Below are 26825 nucleotides of genomic sequence, written 5' to 3' on the forward strand. Positions count from 1 at the left end.
TTGGCATGTTCTTAGGCTTGATTCAAAGCGATCAGTTTTGATCTGCGACATAAAAATAGCAATTACTTGTACACTGAACTGGTAATTGATGCCCCTTCATCCGGTTTTGAATGCGTAAGCGAAAAGCCCATTCGAGCTGGCAATTGGGCCATCAATTCGATCAAATGTATCTAATTTGGGCAAACAGTTCGAAAAAGGGCCCCAGCTAACCGGTTAAGGGGGAACGGAAATTATTCATGGCTACCATGGAAACAAAAAGCGCAGCCAAAGGCAAAGGCAAAGGCAAAGACAAGAATGTAGAGCGAAGGCAAAGAAGATAAATGAGCAACAATTAGTCACACCTACGATGACAATCATCGAGTGATTTCCAAACAGAAAGCAGCCGGCGGCCAGTACGATTCTGATTACGATTCCGATTTCGACTTTGATTCAGATACAGATTCTGGACAATGGCCAAACTAATGAAAATTTTTTGGTCAATCGAGTGGGCGTGGCGTGGCGTAACAAAGCCGCAATCCACATTCACCCAACATTCACTGACCAGGGGTTGGGCCACAAATCGAGCCAGTGCTATTTGCAGCGCTTAATTGCACACAAGGATGGGCGAGTGTGTATATGCCCCCCTGGTGTTGATTGACATTTGTGGCGCTTTGTAGTGTATAGTGTGTGTGTGTGTGTGCCGAGGTGTGTGTTCTGTTTTGATTAGCGGCATGCCATGTCAAACAACAATTTGTAAGAGCGAATGACATTTGAATGATGACATTGGCATCGGCATCGGCATCGTCGTCGACACAGGTGGCGCTTCCGCTTGACACTTGCTTTCGGCAACGCCGGAACAGGAGCGGACCAGCCAGGGGGTAGAGGGGGGGGGGGGGGGGGGGGGGGGGGGGGGGGGAAACGTAATGTCTCTATTATGGCGTGCTAAACAAGCGACAAATTGCATGTGTCTGCCGCAGCGACGGGGCGTCTAGACATTCAACATTGAGCAGCGGGGCGTGGTTGACAAAAACAAAAAAAAAAAAAAACAAGTGGAAAATAGAAAATGAAAGGAAAAACAATAATTATGATGATGCATGTGTATAATAGACAACTCAGTCAAATCAACTTGTGTATAAACAATTAAACCCTCTCATCTCTTTTCAGACGCACTTTGTATCGAAAAACAAAAAAAAAGCCAACAAAATGTTTGCCTGCTTGCAGCTGCTCGCCGCGCTCTGCGTCATCGGCACTTTAATAGGTAAGTGAGACATTTATAGAGTATAGAGTATATATATGTATATATAGTGTATATATGTGCCTGGGTTCAATTATGCAGTTCCCCTCGGTCAGCTTCATTTGTCAATGGCAGCGTTGGCGACGGCCGCATCATCATTCAATATGAAATTTCACACTTTGGTTGACATTTCAAATGGCGAATGGCCAAAAGTGGCAAGTGCCAAATGGTCAAAGGGGTGTGGCAGGGGGATGGGGGGGTGTGTGGCGCTCGAATATATTCGCTATTGCCGAGCCAAGCCGCACAGCGCGGCGCCGTTGACGCCGCGTGCCTCATAAATTAATTTACACTTGAAACTCTGCGGCGCTGTGCGACCAGAAAACAACAACAGCAACAACAACAACAACAACAACAACAACAAGAGCAACTGGCAACACAATGCTTAAACGCTGAAAATGAAACTATATCTGGTGGCCCACCCATGGCGAATGCATGGCATTGCAAAAGTCAGCGCCGTTTGGGCCAAGTGCAGTTCGTTTTAGCCACATTATATTAATGGAATCTTTGTGGACGTGGGCGGGGGAAGGGAGCGCTGGGGTCAAGTTGGGCTAAACTAAGGCACAGTTGCAATTGCTGCGGGCTACTTAAAAGACCATGGGGCAGCGCGCACCGTGGTTAAAAAGCGAGCAGATTCTTTGAAGCGGGGAGCGTGCTTCGGTTCACAGCTCGAACCAGCTTTCTGCTTTTGAACTCTGCTTTAAATTTGGCTAACTAAGTAGAAAGGCCTTCAAGTTCTTTAAAATGTGCAACTGGTAGACCCACTTACTTAGTTAAAGTTACTAATTACTAATCGACTTAGGTTCAGCTTTCCGTTCATGATTAAACATCAACCATTTCATTGTCCTTTCCTTAGAAGTGTATTATTTAAGAACTCAGAAAAAATTGGTTCAATTTGGATTGGGGTTCAGCACTTGGTTTAGCTCAAGTTTCGATTCGTAAAAAATAAAAGTTTAAGTATCGAATTTAAAATATCGATATTAAAAATTATAAAAAAATGGTTTAAGGTTCGGTTCATGATTAACTATTAATTTATATAACAAGCTTAAAGCAGTTTATTGAGAGACTTAAGGTTTTCACAAATAATATTTCTTATAGGAATATATTTTATTTTCATTTCTTCTAATTCTTTCGATGTAAAAAAGTTAATGCTACACTTAATATGAGACTTAAAGTTTTTACAAATGTTATTACCCTGTAAATCGAATGCTTTATAATCTTTTTTATTATAATTCCCTTTAATACTTTCAAAACGAAAAAGTTGATATGCGACTTATCACAAACTATATTTGCTTGTAAATCAAACGCTTTATTAGCTGCCAACTCTCAAGAGTGCACGATGTGTTCGCCTGCCTGGTAACGCCTCAATAAACAGTGAAAATGAGAAAATTTCGATTTTCCGCTATGAAAGTCAGCTACTTATCTGGCCAGAGTTAACTATCCCAGTGTGTGGGCAGCCGCTGCGCTGCGGTGGCAACCCTGGCCGCAACCCGACCACTTTGTGATGCAAGTTAAGCGCGAGTTCTGACGCGGTGGCAAATGTGGCAAGACACATACGAGGCAGCTAGAGGGCAGCTGGGTGCATCATCATCATCATCATCATCATCATCGTCAATATCAACATTAATATCATCATCATCGTGTTGATGATGTCTGTTTAATTGAAATTGACGCTTACTGCGTTTGGTTTCTTCGCGCCAGAATTTGTTTATGAACAGCGGGAAAAGCTGCAACAAACAAAGAAATACAAAATATGAGCAAATTGCTCTGCGGTGCTCTGCGACGGCACTTTGTCGCCTGTCGACTGTCGACTGTCGCCTGTTGCCCCCCGCACGCCCCTCGCAGCCCGAGACTGTCGCCTGTCGTAATAATTTCAGCTGCAATTGAAATAAATTAAATTGCATGCGGAGCCATTTTCAGTGACGTTGTTGGCGGCGCCGCCACTTTTGTCAACCGGAATTGTGTGCATTCAGAAGCTAGCCCCAAAAACTGTAACCTGCCTCCCCTCACCCACCCCCACCCAGCCCCACCCCACACACCCTGTGACAATTTGGCCCTGCAGATGCATAACCGCAAACTGCGACGCGCTCAACATACGCCAAACGCCAGTCATCATCCTGATGTGCACATGTCACTGCGGCATTTGTTTAATTAACAAAAACTCTGGCCCACAGCGCGAGTGTGTGCGAGTGTGTGTGTGTGTGTGTGGATTGTGGGTAGTAAGTGGTGGCAGCTTTGGCCATTGTCAGTCATCGTTTGTCTTTGTAATTTGTGCGTTGATGAGTTATACTTTTGTTTGGATGCCCTCGCTGATTAATGGGCTGTGGATCATATGCCGTGCATGCGGGTGCATTAGTTACAACTATTCCGACAGCTAGCAAAAATGCGAGCCATGCTTGGCCAGCTCTTTATGTAGGACACAAGCGGAAAATAGTTTTAAAATTTGTGAGTGGAACTTGAGTGGGTCTGTGCCTAAAATGTTCTAATGAATATATTAAATTTGAAGGAAGTATATGATTGGACTTAAAGTAAGTTGGTCTGATTATACATAACATATTTATGCATGTGGAACATGTGTGGGCCTTAAGTCCACATATTGTAATTACAATATAATATTTGAATATAGAATATATGTGTGGAGCTTGTGGATGTTAAGTCAAAATAATTGTTCCATCAAACTAGCTGAGTAAAAGTAATTTCCATGGAATTATTACATTAATGTAAAGGCATGGATTATTAAACATTTCAGTATGCGGAACTTCCTTCTAGTTGACTTTTTTAAATCAGAAGTTAAACATATAATATCAAAATTTGTGAAGCCCAAGTTATTATCCCAGTTGTGGAGGCTTCTAAAGACTTTAGTGGAAGCAATTGCCTATTTCGTGGAAGTTGTCTCCTAGTTTTGGATTTTTCTCATTTTTCTCGCCCTATAACTTTTGCTCTCTCTCATCTCATCTCTCCCCATTTATCACAACCCCTCGAAAATGTGCCCATTCTTATCTGCTTAGCCTCAAGTGAAAGCTGTTGTCCAGCATGCGGCACTTGTTGCATCAGATATGCAAATTTGTTATCAAACTGTCGTACAAAAATTTGATATTCCAAATAAGTGAAATATGATTTGCCGCCTCCGATTGCCCCCAGAGCAAATCAACAGAGCGTTAACAGCCACAAAGTCGCCGCAAAACTTTCTCAATAAAATGCTCAACAAGCAACAACAACAAGAACAACAACAACTACAGAAAAATAAAATGAATATAAAGAAGCACATTTGAACTGTGAAAAACTGTTGCTGACAGTTTCGTTGGAAAAGCAAAACGAGGAAAAGCCAAAAGCAGCAGCAACAACAAAGAGCCACAAACATTAATCATTTAATTTGATAAGCAATAAACGAAGTTCTGATAATCTTTTTACGTGAACAGACCTCAAATTCTAGAAATGGGGGCAGCCGCAAGCCGAAACTAATGGATGCCGCAGAAGCGGGGAATTGACTTCGACTCCGACTCCGGACTTTCCCTTTCCCTTTTCCTTCCCCTTTTCCACAACGACATGGACTTTGGCTTTGGCTTTGACGCATTGCATGCAATTTCAATTGATTATGCTTCGCTCGAAAGGGTTTCACAGCAGGACCAGGGCTAGAAACTGTGCGAAAAGATGAAAGACAGCTCTAAGGAAAAACTACTTTAGCTTTCACTTGCAGGCGGGGGCGCGGACCAGTCCAGGAGGGTTCGTTGGCCAAACTTGTCGCATGAAAATGCAATTCAATTGATTTATGTGCTCAATGCAATTACCCGAAAAGCAAAGGGTGGGCGAGGCAGAGGGGGAGGGGGTTACGTGCGTGTTTGCTGCCAATAAAAATCAAGCAGGGTTGCATTTGACAGCCGCATAAATTGCTGCGCACCCCACACAGACACCTTGTCAGTAGGTGCGAAAATGGCTGCCAAGCCAAAATACCCAGAAAAGCAGCCGGAGATGAAGCTGGAAATGAAAATGAAAATGAAAATCGAGATAGAGATAGGATGAGGTAGAGGTAGAGTTATAGGTAAAGGGAAAGGAAGAGTGAGAGGGGGAGACCATAAAAGCCAACAAAAGTCAAAGGGGGCGTCTTCCAAGGGGCGTCACTGCGGCCAATTAAATTTATTGCCCCGCTCTGGGTGCCTGCAAAATTGTTTTTAATTGTCCCGGCAATTAAAAACACGCCCAGCAGCAGCAGCTCTGCCTTTGAGTCAGCCCGTGCGCCCAGATAATACACAAAATTCAAGTGCGAGCAAGTTTTTTCGGGCCATACAATTTATTTGGTATAGCCAAGCGATTGCCGTGCGAGCAAATATGATATGGACAAAGGAAAGGGAGGCTTTATATATATAGAAACTGAAGACACATTTAAATGGGAATCTGTGAATGTTCATTTCTGATTAACTTAAGTACTTATATTCTTGAAATGGAGTCACTTTTCCCAAAGTCTTAAGTTTTATATTTATCTTTTCCAACAGTTATCATATCGTTAAAGCTTGAGTATTCTCTGGGTTTATTTTATTTGTACTTTTCTTTCATTTAACTCAGCTGGGAATGGGCGCAGCACCTGTTTCAGCAGCTCCTGCTCCTGCGGCTGCTGCTGCTGCTCTTAGCTTAAACCAATAAAAGTCTTTCGAAAATGTTTGTCCTTGCGCGAAAGTAATTTTTCTTTTTTTTTTTTTTTGGTATGCACTGTCCCTTAATGTTGACGTTTCTTATGGCCTGAGGCGGGGCTTCTCTTTAAGCTACTTGCAGCCGAGCATCTTGCGTCAGTTATATTCTTCATTTATTTTTTTTACTTTTTTCGCATCCCACGTTCTCTTTAGCATATAAAATAGAAAAATCCACAAAATCGACATAATGCAATTTCAGCTTTTGGAATTTGTTCTCATCATTTTCTTTGGCCGCTTGTCGTTTTTCCTATTTTCATCGACGACGACTGCCTCTCGGCCGATTTTCATTTTGCAATGCTCGACTAGGGCTGCAAGAGAAACTCCATTTTGTTGCACTTTGTGCAAATATTTTCGCTTGATGCGAGTTGCAAATTAAGTTGCATCCGTTGAGATTCGGGCTACCAGCAGCTCCTGGAGGTAAGCAAATCAGCAGGCATAAATCAAACTATGCACCAGATTTTGCTTGTTTGCTTGTGTTGCAGCTTTTCATTTCCCCCCCCCCCCCCCCCCCCCCCCCCCCATTTTTTTGCGGCTCGCATGTGAGAGAAATTGTTGAGCCTTGGCTAAAAACCAGCAGCGTGTGAGTGTGTTTGTGAAAAATGTTACGTGTTGCTTTTCCGGCTGCGACGCTCATAACTTTTTCAGTCTATACACAATTCCCGGGCGACTCCCCCGGCCCAACCTTCGCACCAAAATAAGCAAACAAATTGGCGAGGCGCGTTCGCTGCATTTATTTTGATTTAAATTCCATTTGCCGTCAACATTTTTGCTTGCCATATTTGCCAGCTATATTTATTTTCGCTGCGTCCATTATTTCCATTCGCCAGACAGATTCTGGGCCAACTTTCGCCACATGCGGACATTTCACTCTTAACACATTGCCCAGCAATTGATTAACATTTAAATTGCTTGCAATGAAGCCATAAAGCCCCAAAAAAAAAAAGAAAATAAAACAGCCCAGCCTCCGCACATGTGGATCTAAATGCTGACTAAACAGATGCCAGCGGCAATTGCAAGCGGCAGCAGCAGCAATGCATTGCAAATAACGCATTGATCGCGATGCACCTTTGCTGCCACCTTTTGCGGACAACTAAGCCAAAGCCCATCCCACAAAAACACACACATATATATATAAATATATATATATATATCCATGCGCGATATCTGTCGGTCTGCTATATGCATGTTGCTGCCGGCCAGCAACATAAATGCCAGCAGCAGCAGCAGCGGCCACGGCGGCAACATGCAATGCGTTTGCCGCCAAAAACAGAAAACAAACAACAACAACAACAACAACGACGACAACAACAACACAAACGACAACAACAACAAGGAAATAAAACGCAACAAAAAGCGCACAACACGAGCGTAAAATTTTTCATGAATTTGTAATTTATGTGCTAAAATGTTATCGTTGTTATCGTTCCTTTTGTGTGCAGCCAACAACAGCAACAACAACGGCAACAATTGTTGTTGCTGTGCACTTTCGGCTGCTTTTAAGGGGGTTGGGGGGCAGCTTTAGGGGGGAAGGTGGGAGAGGGGGCCCACAACCCAAAAGGTTGCAACTACTTATTGGGGAGTAGTGCTTGAAGGCTCAGTGGACGGAAATTCATGTGAATAATGGCTTTCGGCTTCACATGGCTTATTTCATAGAAATTAAAACGACTCAAAAACTACTCGTTTATTACTTGAGACAGTGCCACAGAGTACGATTTGTTTTTGTTATTATTCTAGAGTTTTGAGTGTAATAAAAACTAAAGCAAACAATTGTGTAAAACTGTGCCAAGGTGACTGTGAAAATATGATTGTAGCTAGAAAGTTATATTTATTTGTTTATATTCATACGATTTATTCAATTAAAATGATTGATTTCATTTCAATGAAGTTTTTTTTTATGCATTTAAGTAATTTGTGTCTACAGGGAAAAAGCTACTCTATGGATAGAAAAGCAGGCTGAAACACTTTTGATTTCATGTGTGAATTATTAGCTATATTATTATTATTATTATTAATATTATTTTTATAATTATTATTATTATTATCAGTATTAGTATTATTATTATTATTATTTTTTATAATTCTTATTATTATTATTATTATGATTATTATTATTATTATTATTATTATTATTATTAGTATTAGTAGTATTATTATTATTAGTATTATTATTATTATTATATTTTATTATTCTTATTATTATTATTATCATTATTATTATTATTATTATTATAAATATCATTTTAATAATAATAATAATTATAAAATTATCATTATCAATACCATTATCATTATAATTATTGTTATGTTCTTAATAAGACAAAATTCTCTGGCCTTCAGCTAAGGTCTTCAGCCACATTCATAAACTAGCCTGGATTCCAATCCCGATCGTTATTGTGCATCTTTAATTTTTATAAATCTGCGTGATTCCGAAAGCCTAACAACATTTCAGCGTACGCTGCGGCTTTGAGTGCTCAATTCGATAAGATCATTTGCCATACTAATCCTCAATGGAAATCGAATACAACATTAACAACATTTCGCAAACAAGCAGAGTCACGCCCATCTCTGCTGGCTGCTTAATATGACAGCAGCCACAACAATTGAATTTGCTACTGGAGTTAAGGTTGTCGTTGTTCTGGTTGCCGTTGTTGCTGCTGCGGTTAATTCATTACACCGATTGAATCTCGTGCCGACTTGGCTGATGGGCCGTCAGTTGGCCAGCCACAATATTCAATTTAATAGCAACACAACAGAAATGGCTCAAACGCGAACGGAGATGCGGGCATTACGCAAATGGACAGCAAGCGGGTCACTCAGCCGCCAATCGGTTGGCGTCCAGGTCGATGTCGTTGCCCCTCACAAAGGTCACCGCAAAGCCCTTTTCCTTTTCACATATGTCTCCGATGCGCGCCGCATAAAACTTGATAATGAAATTGAAAAACCACACGCGAAAAAGATCTTTAAAAAAAAGTGAAGCTCCTCTCCGATTGTCGAATACACAATACACTTTCTTATTCTATGACATGAGGTCAAATATTTTCTGTTGCGGCTCACGGGTTCCCGGGTTGAACCGATGCTGGGTTCGGTTCAAGAACCTGATGCTCAGATTTTAGTTTCACATTTTTAATGAAATTTTTGTTGAAATAATTTACTTTCCAATTAATCAAATTATTTCCCTTTCTTTTGTGCTATAATAAGAGTGCGAATATGCTTTAATGTCATTTTGTTTAAAATCAAATATAACGAAAAAAAATATTTTTGTAATATAGGAAATGTAGAGATCAGATTTTAAATGATTTTGTTGGTATACCAATTTAACTTCTAATAGAAAACTTATATCTCTAATGGACGCTGATGTATATCATTTGACAAATTTATAATACTCTTTGTTAGGGTATACAAAAAACAAAGAAATATACATATAGTAACTCGCTCCATTTGTTCGTTGTCGTTGTTGTTGTTGCTTGGTGTTTGCTGTTGGTTATATGTTGCCTCAGCGTATCCGTAAGCATATCCATATCCATTAGGCTGCCGGCAGCTATTCATGTGTTCACGCTCATGTCCAGACGTCTTCAGTGGCCGTTTGCTTAATGCAATGCCGCTTGACTTTAGCATGGAAGTCGCGACATGCAAAGCGACTGTTCCGCTCGCTCTCTCTCTCTCTCTCTCTCTGTGTGTGCTTCTCTGTCGCGCTCTGTTATCTGGCATAATAAAACTCGCTTTATGCCCAGTTGGCGAGTCTTTGTTTTTGGTTTGGCCCCGCTTTGTGTCGGGAATCGTAAAACATTTTTATAAAGCCCAACAATGTATCTATAAGTGTGTGTCTGTGTGTGTTTGTGTGTGTGTGTGTGTGTGTGTAGATGCATGTGTGTGTCTCCGTGTGTGCAACCGCCGGGCATTTTGTAGGTGACTCAATTTGCCCGTGGCCCTATCAAATATTGAGCGAGTTTAAGTGACATTTTACATGCGCATTTACACGTGGAAATCCAGCCACATTTTACCATGCGGCTTACCCGCCCTCAACTCGTGTGACTCAGCAATGCTTTTAGCTTAGTTGATCGTAAAATATATATATATATATATATATATATTATTTTTTTCATCTGTTTTTATGTGCTCCCATTTTAGTCTCTTTGGAATTTCTAGCACTGATTTGTTGGCATCTCTCGATGAGAAACTGTCGAATTTTATGTGCCGCCCCGCTGCCCGCCTCACTTGGCACCTACTCGCTGGGCCTTTGTTTAGTTGAAGTTCTTAATGTTTATCCTACGGTTAGTTTATGGTACGCCTATATCTTTGATCTCTTAACTGTGTGGCCACTAATTAGCCCATTGTACAATTTGTTCCGGTTTCGTCAGTCTTTGCATGAGAAAAAATGATATTTCTATCTTTGCGGCGGCGGCGGCTGTCGAAAGCCGCTTTCGACAGCATCCACAGCGGAAGCGGAAAGAGCTTTGTGTTGTTGTGAGCGGCAAGTTCTGACACCTGAAAGAACTGCTGCTGGCGCCTGTCAAGCTGCCTGAGAATGCGATAAAAATCGCAACCAACCCGGCAACTCGCAGGGCTGGGCTTGACAATGCGGGCGCTGCATACCTGTCTTTTTTTTTGTTTTTTGCTTTTTCACAAAAGTAAATATGTATTTAGATAAGTGGCGCTTATCGCGCCCAAAAGTGTTGCACGTTGTCTCTGTACTCTCTGCACTTCAACTGCCTGCCGCACACGCAATTAATTCCTTTAATTGAAATTGCTTTCGCTACCCGCCTAATTGGTAGTTACTGTTCGCTGTTCATTGTGGCCCGCTCCTCCATTGTCGTCTTCGGGCGCCCGGCACTGACTGGCGTCCCGGGCATATCGCTTGCATGCGCAAGTGGCGTCCAAATGAATGCAACGGGCAGACTTTGCAATGAATGAGAAAAGAGAGCGCAAAAGAATAAAAACTGAATCGTATGAATGAATATCTAAAGCATTTGCACACTGGTCAAAGATTGTCGAACATAATTTACAAATTATTTTCGTTAATAGTCGAAATGCCATAAAAACTAATGCTACTTCATACTTTGATTTGATAGAGAGTTGAAAGCTGCTAAGCAATAAAATTTTTAGAGGCTATAAAAATGCATTGTGACATCTTTCTAATGCCTAAGTATGCTAACTGATCTTTGATTGCCCTCATGGATTAGATAATTTGTAGAAAACAAGGCCTATTTCTATTAAAAAGACGGGTTAGATTAAATTTAGTATTTATCAATCTTTATATATATGACATGTGACATGACTGACTGAAAGAGCTGTAAACCTGACATTCTTTAAATGTTAAAAACTCTGGGATTAATAGAATTTAAATTTATATTTTAAAGTTCTCGATGAGCTTCTTTGTTAAATCTGCCCTTTGTGGGAAGAATACTCTTTTATTGTACATAACATCGATATGAAATTTGATAAATCATCGCAAAAAACACGAATTACTTGGGACGAATAGCAACCTTTATCGTAAATGTTACATTCTTTGCAAATGTTACATTCTTTACAAATGTGAAAAATTCTTATGGGAAAACGTACAGGCAACATTGACAGTGGAATTAGGCTAGGTGGAGGCGGAGGTCGCTGGTTCTAATTTGCGGAATGCATAGATTTCATCCAGGCAACACCAATTAATAAATTTTATATTATAATATATTCACATATATAAAATTGTAGATTCACACTGTTTTATATGACTTGCGTGCCACTGTGCAGCCGGGTGGCAAATGAATGAATACATGAATTCCATAGCAATTGGGCAGCTAGGGAGGCGTGTTCGTTGAGAGCAAAGAAATGCAGTAACTGGAAAATTGCGCGACAATTAAAGATTTTGCGCTACGGAGTCGACGGCTACAGTGACGTCGGCCCAAATGTAAGTCAAGTGAGGCGTGAAGTGCGTGCAAAGGAGACGTGAATGCGGGCCCGGCCCGCCGGGAGAGAATCGAGTGTACTGAGTAGGATGCTGGTGTCTGCCACGCCTACTTGTCAACTTGTTGCGGGGCACAACAGCAGCGAGAAGCGAATGTGACAGTCTGGCTGACAAAACGCTAACAAGATGATGTCTCTCTGACATGGACTCGTCTGTGCGTTGGCGTTCCACTACAACTATATATATATATGTATATATATATTGTTGTTGCTGCTGTTTGAAATTTGCAGCCACAGGCGATGGCAACAAATGACCAAATGTCTGCCGAGCGTCAAAAGGACCACCCACAGCCCAGTTGGCAGTCGCCAGTTCCGGTGGGCCTCAATCCTTTAGCCAGGCAAATATTTCGCTACAGCCAGCTACTAGTTATTTGCATCGAATGTGCGTGAAAATTTATGAGCAATTTTCTTGTTCATTTTTTGTTTTTTCTTTCTCTATTTTTTCTGTGCCTTTTGTTGTTGCGTGTGTTGGCAACGTCGCGTATGCGCAATTTTCCATTTGGGCCGTAAATCATGCGGCCAATGCCTGACTTTTGTTTTCGGCCTGTCGTATGTCTGTGTCTGTGTGCGTGTGTGTGTGTGGGTGGGTGTCAACGCCCATTTTGCACGCTGTGGGCGTGTCGCACTCACGCGTGTTTTGTGCGTTAATCTTCGCTGCATTCGCTACCGCTGTCTCCAGTTTCTGCCCGTGACAGGCAGCGGCATTTAGTTTTAATTTATGGCGCATTTTGCTAGCTGCTTTTTTGCTTCCACTTCTCTAGCTTCTTCTTCATTCTGTTTGCCGGCAGCCAAAAGGGCCGTGTCAGTGTCTCAACTGCACAACTCATTTGGCATTTGCCAGTCTTCCGGCCCCCAAGGCACCCAAGTCTCCTGGTCCTAATCCCAGCCATTGATGCGCATTGCTGCCCTTAAGTCAGGCCATTAAAGGCGCTGCTCAAAATGACCCAAACATTGGCGCAATGCGCTGTCATTCTCATCGACATGGAACCCACCCATCATCATCAGCATCATCAGCTTCATCATCATCAGCTTCATCTTCCTCTGGGTGGACAGCGTCAACTTGCACGTCGCCAACATTGTGATAATTGCGCCTAATAACTTTTGATGGCTGTAATTAATTCCCATAAGCGCTGCCAGACTCTTGATGCATGTGTTGCTTCGGCTGCTTCTGCTTCAGCTCCGTCTGGCTCCTCCATGGAATGACAAAAGGAATGGCTACGGCAATGGCATCTCGAATGGTTTGTCAGCCATGAAATTGACACGTCTTCGATATTAAGTGCCACATTGAATTGTGCAAATTAATAGCTTGTTGTTGCCTCAGCTGGTTAACAGTGCAAACGTTGACGCCTCACAGCTGGGCGTGTGGGCGTGGCAATTGCCTAACAATTTAACAAAACTATTGCTTTCTTCCTTCTTGGCCATAAATGAGCTCATGCTTGAATCACTTTTTTGACTCTAACAAAAATCTGGCAGCTCGTAGGCTCTCATCGTCTTGACTTTAAGATTTAAGTCTCTAAACTAACACAACGCAGTCCGTGCCAGTTAAATTTTGAATAGGCTGAAAGATCAATTTAAATTCTGAGCTGAACTGAAATTAATTAGGGCTGACTCGAATCAAAGGCAACCAATTACGGGCTCTTGCTGTGAGCTCTAACCCCTAATGAGATTCATTCAACGAGCACTCCCGAATTTCCCACTGACAACTCGACAAAGCTGACAATGTTAAAGGATTCCCCCCATTCCCCCAGTTCCAGGTCCAGTTCAGTCACCCCGGCACCCAATTCCCCAGCCAGGCCAACCTCAAAACCGCAGCCCCATTTGCATGCTGTGCTGCTGCCTCCATGCTCTCGCCAATTATTTGTCATGGGCGTAGGCGAATCTTTCAAATTGTCGCAGGATTGTAATTAACACTTGCACGCATAACAAAAACTTAAATGCTGTCGCTGCAATTGAGCCCTCCCCCTTCCCCTCCTCTTCATTTCAGCTGTCCCCACCCCAATCCCATTGACAACAAACAAAAACAATAACCTGACTCTCGGCTCCTGTTTGGGCGTCTGCCCCAACGAGTGCTAAAACAATTAGAAACAGCCGCGCCTCGTCGCATGCTCGGACGGGGTCCATTGGCGTCGCCGTCGTCGTCGTCGTCATTAACGCGACCAGAAGCCGCCTTCGTGCCCCACACTACGCCCACATATCCCGCGCGCGTCTTAGCCAAGCACACACAGAGAGAAAATATCAAGAATATCTTACTTGCATCAAGTCGAAATAGTCTTAAAAGAACGGTAGGACTTTGCAGTAATACTTGATTGAAGCATGAAATTCTTATATAAACTATGACTTCTTAAGCTCGAAGAAACTTGAAACAAGCTTTGCTTTTTATGTTTCTCAGCCTAATTAAGCTAAATTTAAGAACGGAATAGTATTGAATCAAGTTTAATATACGATCAAAATGTTTTTAAAACTATACCAGTTTGAGCTTGAATTAGGTTTGTATAAATCTTAATTACAGAATTTTTATCTCAAAACTTTAAACATATTTTGGCATAATTTCTATCTGTGCATAATTTGTAATTTTGGTCCAATTTTCGTAACAATTTTGTTCAAAATTTGTGTCTTATATTAAGTAGGACATTTTAAAGTGCGAAGAAACTTGAATCTAGCTTTGGTTTTTATGCTTCTCAGGCTTAATTAGCTGAATTTAAGAACGGAATAGTATTAAATCAGGTTTAACGAACGAACAATATCTCCTTAATACAACCCCAGTTTGAGCTTGAAATAAGTTTTTCTTAATCTTAATTCGCGAGCTCACGAACTAAAATCCAACTAAATTTATGATCAACAATACCTATATTAATCACATTTTGCTCTTTAATTAAGATCAATTTAGTCTTTAAACAAGATTTTCTGATCATATTTCAAGTATACTTTAACTTTGGTAGAAGATTATGCTTAAAACAAGCCCCAATCTGTGTTGAGCCAAGAACTCCCATACTTAAATTAAAACCAAAGTGTACTCATTTTTGTATTTATTATAAGACCTTTCAGAGCTTATATAAAATGAAGTACGAACTACACCTTATTCAAGCATTTTTATCTCGATTCGGGCTCAAAATCTTTCAAATTTGTTAGCATAGAATCAAACACGAAAATGCTTGCCGTTTTTCGCTCTGTGCGTAATTTGTAATTTTAGTGCAATTTTCGCGGCAATTTTGTTCAAAATTTTCTGCCATTAACGCAGGCAGGCGACTTGTCGCGCGGGGGCGTGGCGTATTGGAAACATTTGCCAATTGTTGTTGTTGTTGTTGCTGCTGCTCTTGGAGCATATTTTTAAACTTTTGTCATTCTGTCTGTCGAGCTGTTAAAACCAACAAAAGCGGCGACAAAACTGGCGACGTGTTGATTGAAGCAATTAGCAGTTGCCGCTGTGTGTGTGCTGTGTTTGTCGTGTGTGTATTTGAGGGTTGCAACTTGCAGCTGGCCTCGACCACGGGCAAATGTTTGTCTAATTACTTTGCACAGCTTTCAGCAAGGCAGCATGTGTCTTCATTTTGTCACATTACAACGAAAACAGAAGCAGCGACAGCAGCATCGCTCACTGTTTGTTTGTGCTTGTCAAACTGCAGCAGCAGCAACAGCAGCAGAAGCAGCGGCGACAGCAGCAACATCCCGACAGGCACGCCAGCAACATTCATGACACGCCGGCAACTTCGACAGCCACGTCTCCGTCTTCGGGCTTCAGTCAACAGCAGCCGCAACAGCAAAAAACTGCGCTGCGGAAATTAATGTGGTAAACTTGCAAGTAGCACAGCCCCTTCTCAACCCCCTCTCAACCTCCTCTCACCCGCTTTTCACAACAGCTCCTCCTCGCGCTCCTTATCCTACCCGGATCTCGCTCAGTGGACCAACTGACTGGCCGTCAGGGCAACTTCCTCGTCTGTTGTTGCTGCTTTTGACATTTGTGCCTTCTGGCCCTCACTATTTGCTGCAGCCTCTGACTTGCCTCTGGGCTGCGGAGGGGGTGGGCAGGGAGTACGCTTCGTGCCACACGCCGCATTGCATTTTGCGGTTTGTGCCTTAACGTTATACTTTATAGCATGTGCCAGTGTTATAAATAATTTTATGTGCGCCCAAAGCCAAATGTTTAATTATTGCCACGGCCACATTGACTAACTGTGGGGAAGGGGCATGGCAGTGGACTAGCCTGGGGCTAGTCGAGGACCATGGGCCATTCCATGACTGTCAATGTGTGCACAGCCGCTTCTGAGAAGCTGACAAATTGATTGATGATCTGCTATAAAATGTCTCGTTTGTTGTAAATGTAACGGATCGTAAACTCGCAAAATTATGGCAAACGAAAAATGCGCCGCCAGCCACCAAAATGTGGAGCAGAGCGCCAGAGAGAGAGAGTGAGCAGAGAGTCTGGCTGGATCCCCAGACATAGCTGAGTCTGAGGCCGGGTTATATGTAGTTATAATTAAAAACATATGTGCCGGAACCGGTGGCAAAGTGGACGAACAGGCGGTGCGGGTGGTGCGCGGTGGTGCGCGGTGGTGCTCAGGGCCAGCCAACGAGCTCGGCGAACAATAGCAGCTGAGTCAGCGCCGAGAGTCAATCATAAGGACGCGGCACGACCAGATCGACTAACCCAGTATGGGTTAATTAGACGGGTGTTGAATGCTTAAACGGCAGCTGTTTCAAATGGGGGCGTCAGAGACTTCGTTCAGCCCCTCCCCACCCTCCTTGAAGCTAATAAAAGTTTCGAATTGCCAAGCAAAAGATGCCGAGTGCAATAGCATTCTCAAGGTCGAGTCGCGAATATGAAATGATGATACTGGGATTTTAAAAATAATATATCAGCGTATAGAGTATATATAAAACAAGTAAGAGGTTCTAGTCGGTAGCTCCCGACTAGGGGATACCCTGAACCCTCTTCTTCCAACATGAAATGCATATATATATTCCATTTTAGAAGCTATATGTCAAGTTTGGTGACTCTATCTCTTATTATTTACCAAAATTCTTATATTTTAAGCAGCAAGAAACAAGCTCCTGTTTAGGTAAACTTGATTTTGTATATACACAATCTAAATCGTGAAATCGGAATCAGTTTCTGCGCCTGTCTTATCAATGCGGCGCTTTGTCTGCACAACAAACAAAGTGAAACAGGGCTCATTGAGAGTCATGCGGGCTGGCAGGCAGCTTTGTTGTTGTTGTTTTTTTTTTTTGCAGAAGAAAGCAGAACTTTCACACAAACGCGTAATTCACATTTTTCACACACCATTCGTTTTCAATAACTTGACACAAACACACGCAACGCGAAATTAGCGCATCCAGAGATGCCAAGCCATATCCCTTTGCCACATCTGCTAGTACATATTTATACATATATATATGTATATGTGGTATATATCTGGGGCAACTGAAGAGTCATGCTGAGTTTCGCGCCGCGTCATCAATGCCACCCTTTGCCGCGGAACCGGAGTCGGAGTCGGATTCTGAGACGTTGCCAGAATGAAATGGCAAAGTTTATGTAACGCGACGCGTAAATTTTGCAGCCAGCCTGTGAATACAGCCGCCCGTCCGTCCGCTCCACAGCTTGTTAACGAATCGAACTACTGCTCCACCTTTTTCGCGTTGGATACTGCCTCAACAGATTGGCGTAGCACTCTGTGACGCTGCCAGAAAGGTTATGGAAAATTGTGTGAAAAGCAAAGAAAATCAGTGCGAAAGTATTCGCCATATACCGATATGTTGCTGTATATGTATCTGGCAGGCGCTATAAAAATTACTTTGTTTGCCTCGTGCCATTTTATTGAGCTCTCGGAGCACACGCTCCACCAAAAGTTTTCACATAGCACGCGAATCTCAGCGCCGGCGGCTGCGAATTCAGTGCAAGTCACAAAAGATTTCTCAGTTGTATTGCGCTAGTTTCCAGCAGCAGCAACAACTATTGCAAATACGAACAGATTCCCTTTTTATTGCTATATAAACCAAAATCGTAAAAGTGATTTTGCGACGATTCAGCAAATTCCGCATAGGTAGGTGTTCGGCGCACAGGTATGAACATTTGTTCTGGCTGTTGTTCAAATGGAGCAAGTTTTTGGGGCTTGGGCATGCGGGGCGCACAGAAATTGTATCGAAGGCATAATAAATGTGGAATGTGAGCAAATAAGTTACGTCATTTAAAGAGGCACAAGCTTAACTCTAGATAGTTGGATGAAATGTGAGTTGGGAGAGAGCCAAAAGGTGAACATAAGATATGTGTATGTTTTCTTAGTGCCTCTATTGATTACAATTAATATATAAATAGAATTATTTTAATCAATAAGTCTTGCCTATACATTTTCTGCTTTAAGGCCCACAAGTTTTACTCCAGCTAGTTGTATGAAATGTGAGTTGGGAGAGAGACAAGGTGAACTTAATTTATATTATTTTTAAGTCATTCACATAATACTCTATTAATATTTATATTTTCATATAAATACAAGTATTTCAAACAATAAGTCTTAAAGTTTGCATTTTCTGCGCTTAGGAGAACCTAGCTGCCAAGTTAAAGGCTGACATTTGGCGTCTACTTCAGAAATTCCCTGCCTGCTTTATCCGCATCGCAATCTAATTAGCTTTAGTCCAATTACTTATGTGCTGACAATCAGTTTGCGCACTGAACGCAACTTCTAAGCCCGATTCGTAGCCAGTTTAACGCACTTGTTTTGCAACTACAGCTGACAACTGGCAACTGGCAACTGGAAACTTTGCAACAGGATGACACAAATTAGGTTCCGAAAATTAGCAAACTATGCTCATGCTATGCGCTCCGGCGGGCCGGGCCGGTCCGGGCCGGGCCTGGCCGGAAATCTTTTAGCCGAAAATATTTAGGCAAATTCAAACTGTTGCGCAGGCGGCAGCAGCTGGCCAAAACTGAAAGCCAGAGCTTCGCCCTGTCGAGCACTTTAAGCCGTTGGCAGGCCGGAAGAGGAGCTGGCACAACTTGGCAGCCATATGCGAGCTGAAAGTCCTTGCCAGGCTCTACCCGACTGTTGCCTGCTCTCAAGTGTGAATTTCGTGGCAAGGAAGTGAGCAACTGAGTGGCAACTGGCGGCTGGGCTGTCACTTGTTGCACTTGGCGGCTTTTGCAACGTTGCGGCTTTTGTGTGTGTAATTTTTTAGTAAATATTATTGGCAACAAACAAAAAAAGAAGAAGACGAGAGAAGAAGATTGCCAAGCATCTCTGACAATGGCAGCTGCGACCACTGTGTTGAGTAGAGGGAAGGGGCCGAGGGGCTGTTGCTGCCTCAAGTGTGTGTCTGAGCTTAACATGCCATGAAGTGCATGCAGCGACGTGGGGCGCGGCATAAAGCGCCGAATGGGGCAGCTGAAGTAGCTGCCACTGTTTGTGCCACACTTTAAATGCACTCGAAAGTGTTTGCTTATAGCACTCCGCACACCACACAGCACAGACATCACACTCCACACACACACACACGCACACACACACAACATGTAACATGCAACACACTCTGCACACCGTGACATGCCTTTTAGTTTGGTTCTGGCTCTTTTCAGGCTGCCCGCCTTCAGCCGGTTTTGTCGGCGGCTCCTGCTTTTTCCCCGCTATTTTTTATACATATTATTTTTTATACTTTATTTTCAGTTCTTTTTTCTTTCTCAGCTGCCGCTCAGCTTGCCTTGCATTTTAAGTGCATTTCGGCGCAACGCCAAACACATTTCGGAGTCTATGTTATTATGTGTGCATGTGTGTGCTTGTGTGTGTGTACCTATGGCAGAGCCATTTTTAAGTGACTTGCCGACGACATTTGCCACAGTCGCGACTGTTGACTGCCGCCTACAACAAATTCCCAACATCTCCGCCCCCTTCTCCCCTCTCCCCTTTAGCCAAACACAATTCTCAGCCCCAATGATGTTCAGCTCGTTTCTGTGTTGCATACTTTCAAGCGCTCGTTGGCAGCCATAAATCATGCCCGAGTGCCATAGTGTGGCAGCCTTAAAGTGTTAACTCAGCACAAAACGGCAACTGGCGGCAATAAAAATTGCACAAATGTGCGGGCCACCAACTTAGCCAAAGCCCCAAGCTAAGTATCCAAATCTCATTATTTGGCGAGATAGATAGCGTTCGGGGTGAGAAAGTTTCTATAAAAAGCGAAAGGTAGTGCTAAGGTGTCAGAATCAATAACGTCTTCTTTTAATTTATGGGTAATTTATGGTTCTGACAAAACGTGCTCTTCAACTTTCGAGCTGGAAGTGCCTTCGTTGTCGTAAATATTAAGCTTAGTTGTCTTCTCCATAAAGAGTTTTGCTTAATGTGCTACTTGTTAATCTTCACTCGTTACTCGTTACTTGCTACTCGTTATTCGCTACTCTATACTCGCATACTTTTAGTTAACCGCTTTTATCTACTTCTCGCCTTTATGTTTGTTTGCTTCTCATCACTCGTAACCCGTTTCTCGTTGAAGAACACTGCGCTAAATGTAACTTCCTCCCCTAGTAAGTTACTGGTTACTTGCTACTCGTGATTGGCTTCTTTTCACTTGCTACTCGCTACTCATTACTCGATGCTCGTTACCTGCTACTTGTTGATCTTCTCTCGTTATTCGTTACTTGCTACTCGTTACTAGCTACTCTTTACTCGCTTCGGATAAATCTCTACTCACAAGTTTTTCGTTACTTGGAATTCTCCACTCTCTACTCGGTACTCTGTTCTTAACTAGTTAGTCGTTACATGCTATTCGCTACTCTTCACTCGCTGCTCCCTTCTCGCTTCTCGCTACTCTTTAATCGCTACTCTTTACTCGCTACTCGCTTCTCGCTACTTCCAGTGAAGCGCTTTCAGCTCAGGTTATTTTAATAGTGCCCACTTAGGGAATTGTTAACTCGTTCTCGTCATTCTCTGCTGGTTGAAGAATACTCAGACACACATATTAGAGCCCGTATCTATTCGAATTTATGTATGGCCACTAAAGCGACTAAAAGCTGGCAACTACTTGCAAATTTAATTAAATTCCCATATTCTCCGTACACTTGCTGAATTCGTTTGCTTACGCTCCATTGCCAATCTGATAATGCTAATGCTGTCTGCTGCCGGCTGCCAGCCAGTGGAAAAATGTCGCCACACTCCTAAGTATGCGATTATGTCTAATGTTGCTGCTGATGCTGTTGCTGATGCTGCCTCTGCCAGATGTTTTGTCGCAGCGCTCCGAGCTGAGGGAGGGGTTGGAGACGCCTAATAATCTGTACGTTTTGCTGCAAAGATTTATTATCGTTTCATGCGGATAAAAGATTTACGCATATCAAGAGCGGGGTAAACTCCCTTCCATCCGATTTGGACACTGTCTGACTGTCTGTCTGTGTCTGTGTATTTGTGCCTTTTCACAGTTGTTTCTTAGCATTGTGTATTATGTTTATGGATATGAATGTGAATGTGGAGCATTTACACAGACTGCCTTGCAATGAAATGAAGTCATTTCGTTCGCTGATTTGGTTATTTATCATTATATTTCCTTATGATGCCATATGATACAATATTTATTGCTGCCCTGAGTTATGGCAGCCATATGACATTGACAGTGTTGCATAAATCAGTTGCTAATATGATAAGGTCTCTGGCTCCAACTGGCGCTCAACCCTTTGCCGTTTACCAGCTAATGTGGCTAGGAAAAATCTAAGCTTATTATGCCTGTCAATTTGGCCAGTTAAATAAACGGGATAGCGGCAATCAAATGTAATTCGTTGCCCGTTGACTTGGGGATCAGTTAACATTGGGTCCGAGTCCAAGTCCGATTCCGAGCTGAAACTTTGGCTAATGCCAATTGATTTAAATGTGCGAAGGCAAAGCCAACAAAAGGGCATTAGACAGATTGACAAATCTGTCGAGCCCGACAAACTATTAGCATATGTGAACAGGCGAAATGCCAGCTAGCCCAAGGCATGCAAAAACTTTCAGCCAAGTTAATCATTTGTGGGATATTATCAATCCATTTTTGGGGCTTTACCCAAGCAAATACACGAGCGCACAGTTTGCGGCCCTTTACTTGGCCCGGCCATTAGCATTACGAGTATAGTTCGTCCTCTCTCTCGCTCTCTCTGTGTTTGTCTGTGTATAGGATTTAAGCACATCATTACATAAAATTCCCCAAAGTGAGCCGGGCAGGCCTTAAGAGCTTCTCCCCACAGACAGCAGGTTGTCGGATGGGTCGTTGGATCGACTGGTAACCATAATAAAGCTTATAACACTTTGCATTACACTAATGCAAATACAATAGGGCTGTGTGTGTATGCGTGTGTGTTTGTGTGTGTGTATTTGTTGTGTTTGGGGTGGCTGTGCCTCAGCTTCAATTATGGCATATGTCTGGACGCTCGCCTAGGTTCGCTTGGCCCAAACAAAATTTGTTTAAGCTCCAGCCAGGGATTTAAATTGCTCGACTCGGCTCAGCTCAGCCACAACCTGGGATGAATCCCAGAAGCCCAAGACAGGCCCCAGTGCGAGTCGGCAGCATTTGGCTTATGCGGTCTGAAGTTTTGCTGCGGCTGTTGACCCACTCGATGTCTGTGGTTGTGGCCAACAGCTTGAAGCCAAAACTGAAATGGAGACAGGACAGTACCAGGTCGAACATATAGCCCAAGGCATCGAGCATCGAGAATGCGGCTCATTATGCAAGGTTGGCAATGCATTTGCCTTATATTGGTTATTGGCTTATTGTTACGCCCGGCTATGGGCCTGGCTAATATGCCTGTCTCTGTCACAGAATTTATCTGCGCCAGGTTGCTGTCAATTTACATGATTCGTTTTGGCATAAGTCGATTGTGAGCTCAACATATTCAAATAAGCCCAAGCTTTAATACAACTCGCTAAGAGTTGTCCATGCTTCAAGTCAAGGCAATCTTAATGCCTATCAATTTAACTTTTCGCCAGATTAAATTTCTTAAATTTAATTAAACACTTTCAGCCTTAACTCAAACATTCTCTGAAGGGGGCAAACTCGATTGGGAGTCCTCTTTAACACTTAATTGCAGCCCATATGTCAGCTAACCGCGCGCCGGCAGCAATCAAAAAGTTAAGAGCCAAACGACAATTCGACCACAAACTAATTTATTAATCCCGTCCCACCCACACACAGGCACACTCTGCAGCTCTGGGTTAAGTAATCTTTTAAAGCGAAGCCAAGTTGTAACCACGCTTGTCCTTCGTCCTTTCTCCTCCCGCCTTTGTCTCTGGCGTTACACTGCCTGCCATTCGTCTGTTGCCGCCAAACCGCTTTTCGGACATGGCTAAAATATGCAAAACTAACATAAATCTCAATTTAGAGATTTATGAAAAAATGCACACACACACACAGAAACTGGGGAAAAAAAACCACAAAGTAATAACAAAAATTGTTGTAATTCCAATTCAGCAAACGGCAAAGCGGAAAAAAATCAAATGAAAACTAAAAAAAAAAAAAAAAATGTTGCCCAACGCCAAATATCACCAAAATACCACAAACGGCGTAACAATATAACGAAAACCAAAACGTATGAGTCCACAACAAAAACAAAAACCGAAAAACGAAAAATGGGATAAAAACTTTTAGAAAAAGTAAAATGGCAAAACAAAGTTTAAAGTTCAGAAGGCAGTGCATAAAAAATGCTTTAAAAATCACAGTCAAATGCGTTGGCCACAAATGACCAACATGCAGACGATAGCAGAGCAACAGGCAAGCCGAATTTTGTATACTCTAGCTTCTGGACTTTGCTTTGAAATATTATAAATGCAAGTTTGGACACCTAGCGTACTGTCTCATAAGAACCACGGTTCGCTTTGATCCAATCTTTACAGCCTTATTCCTGAAAGTAGATTTTGGTTTAAATTCTCTATAGGAAAATATTATCATATATGAGGTTGAACATAAGATTATTATTATGTTATCAGAAATGTTAATAATAACATTTTATTTAGTCACATTAACAAAATTATAGTCAATCAACTTATTGTTGATCCTGTACAAATCTGATCCGATTTTTAATAAAAAATATATTATATACCATGTATACAACGTTGCAGCTTGTGCTAAGAAGTTAATGTGACCCAGTAAATGTAGTTAAATAGCCTCGCGTAGGGAATGTGATTCGTTTGGCAAATTAAAATCATGTATAGATTTCGGGGCTGGAGCCTGCTGTGAATTTTCCCGGCCTGCAGTCTGAAAATGACATCAGAATTTGTGCAGCCAAAAAACCGGAGCTGTAAACGAATTAAAGTAAAAGCAAGTACAAATGCAAACACATCAAGATAAATGACTTAATGTAAGTTACCGAAGCAGCCGCCGGTGCACAACATGTGAGAAAAAAATGCATAAAATAAATAAAAAAAATATATACAAGGAGGGACAAACCACGAGTAGTGCCAAATACGGCGAGGCGCCATGACTAAAGAGGCGGCAAGTTGGGATTGGGGTTGGGTTTGGGCGGAAAAGGGTTTCAGTCTGTTGTCATATTTTATATGCCCCTGTTCCTGCCCCTGCTCCTGCCCCTGCCCCTGCTCCTGCTCCTGCCCCGGCGATGCGTGCGTGTATAAAAATCTGTCGCTGCCTCAGCTTCAATTATTTTTTACAAGTTATTCCTGTCTCTTTCGCGGCAGTGCCCATTTATTGCCATCTCTCTTTCTGTGTGTTTTTTTTTCTGCCTTTTCTTACATATTTTTTGGTGCTGCTCATAAATTTTGGCGTACGTCCTGCGTGCTGTACGTCTGTCGCTTGGGCTTGGGCTCTGGTAAAGAATCACTGCTGTTATTCTAATTTTATGGAAATTCCTACACTTTTTCTTGCCTTTTCTTTTCAGCGCACGGATTTGCGTTTGAGAAAAATCTGTTTGTCATACGCTTCGTTGCGCCTCATTTTGCAAAAAACCAAAAAAACGCACCAAATGCTCCGAATGCCGGGCGGCAAAATATTGTTGGGCCTGTCTCACGGCTGGCCAGCTCCATCGAGTGCCTCGCAGCTGGTCAGTGGGTGGGCAAAAATAAAAAATAATACTCGAAAAAACTTTTCACAACGCATAAATTTTGTGCATTAGTTTTGCGCCACATAATTCTTGCAGTGAAACATATGCCAAGGAACGGGCACAAATTTGATTTTAAAGCTGGCGCAAAGTGAAATTTGATTATACAAATTTGAATAGAATAGACATTCATCATGGCCGAAACCAGCTCCTTCAAGTATTTGCGAGTTCTATAGATTCCAATATTATCTATTATCAGAAAACTTGCTTGCAAATTTGGTATTTGTGTTTTTCCATGCAGTCGAATTCGACTCGATCTTGCAGAAATCTGTTATTTGTATAGGTAGCTAGATAATACGGCATAAAGACTCGTTGAGAGAAGCACACTTATTTGTTTAATTTAATGCATGAGCTAAGACAAACTCCCGCAGACGATCTCTGTAGGCGCAGAAGAGCGCCAACTGCAGCTGGGTTATCGTTTTTTTTTATTTTATAGGGGATCTGCTTAGTTTATTGTCAGTTTTATGACCCGAGTCGCCCCCGCTGCAGTTTTAAATGCTTGACAATCAGCACTAATGCCATAGCCGAAGACCCCTCATTAAGTGGGACAACAACAACAACAACAACGACAACTGAACAACAACAATGGCAACGTGTACAGCAACACTTTTCTCACCTTCCCGTTTCATTTGCTTTGTGTTCGCTTTTTCGTTTTGGGGTCACGCCAGGGCCTATTAATTTTTTGTGGCCGGCGACATCCGTCGAGCGCTGACAAAATTAGAAGCGCGTTGGCGGCGTGTCGTCGAGGGGGGAGGTGTGAGGGGGAGATGGCGGTGGAGGTGGGAGAGCTGTGCTGGGGTAGTTGGGAGCGTAAGGTCTACATTTCTTTTCACACTTCGCCGTTTGCCATCAAATTAATTAATATCATAAAAATGTCAAACCTTAATTATCATAAATAGACAAACGACAACAAATATTACGCGACTCATTTGTTTGACTTCTCAACAGCATGAAAAAGAAAAGAAAATGGAAAGTGCGAAAATCGCTGAGTAGCGCTTGTCTTTTTTTGTTTTTCAATTTCATGGAATTTTCTCCGTTTCGCTTCTCTATTTTTTTTTTATAGGTAGATCATTAGTTAAATACATTTAGGACACGACTGACACTAATTTGTTGGCATGCTATTTAATTTATGAAATTATGATATTTTCATGCTGAAATGAATACTAATTAATATGGGCCCACGTTCTGGAATATTTGTAGTAACTAAATAATGTGCGGAGAGCATAAATAACCGCTTGGGATTACCAGCTATATTTATTTTTGTTGGCATGCATAAAATGCATAATCAAATTTTTCCAAAAGAATTGTAGCTTATTTAGAAATTCACAGTGTTGAAAAATACATATGCTCGTCAATTGGAGCGATGCATTAAAGATTTCTACTTATTACTTTTAGTTTTGATTGATTTTCCGTGCTCTGCAAGTTGTGTGTACTTCAAGATTGAACTGTCTGCAATGCCAATGTCAGAAACAAGCAGCCACAGCCAGTTCTGACAAAATCAGAAACTAAAAGCTGAGTTATTTTCGTGCGGAACGCATACAAAAAAATCAATTGTATTCAACCCCAAAACGCACTCACATGACACATGTCAAAAACAAGTAGAGAGAAAAAAATTCCTATTTGGAAACGAGAGAAAAAATAAAAGTGTCATAAGGCATTTGGGTGCGCGACAGGCTCGCAAGTCGAACCAGTCCAGATGGAGTCGAGCGCTGCCATATAAAACTGTCAGTTTTAATAACTAAACACATCAGCAACAACAAAGGCCAGAAGTAGAAGAAGATGCAGAACAGCAACAACAAGTGCACTTCACAAGATGCGAAGTTGCTGTTGCAGTTGTTGTTGTTTCTGTGTCGTGTGTCGCAGCATTCGTCAA

The 26825-nt window shown here is 42.2% G+C and overlaps 1 protein-coding gene across 3 annotated transcripts in view; it reads left to right on the plus strand.

The window, feature by feature from the left end:
* The window catches only part of LOC115765549, an 84098-nt gene that overhangs the window by 14456 nt on the left and 42817 nt on the right, over window positions 1-26825 (plus strand). For all 3 annotated transcript variants that reach the window (XM_030709180.1, XM_030709179.1, XM_030709181.1), the window contains exon 2: window positions 1144-1237. In XM_030709180.1, coding sequence (XP_030565040.1) covers window positions 1183-1237 — 55 coding nt within the window. In that variant the 5' untranslated portion in view covers window positions 1144-1182. The remainder of the gene's footprint in view (window positions 1-1143; window positions 1238-26825) is intronic.

Source organism: Drosophila novamexicana, unplaced genomic scaffold (assembly GCF_003285875.2).
Source record: "Drosophila novamexicana strain 15010-1031.04,08,12 unplaced genomic scaffold, DnovRS2.1 tig00000974-arrow-arrow-pilon, whole genome shotgun sequence".
In the NCBI taxonomy this organism is placed as follows: domain Eukaryota; kingdom Metazoa; phylum Arthropoda; class Insecta; order Diptera; family Drosophilidae; genus Drosophila; species Drosophila novamexicana.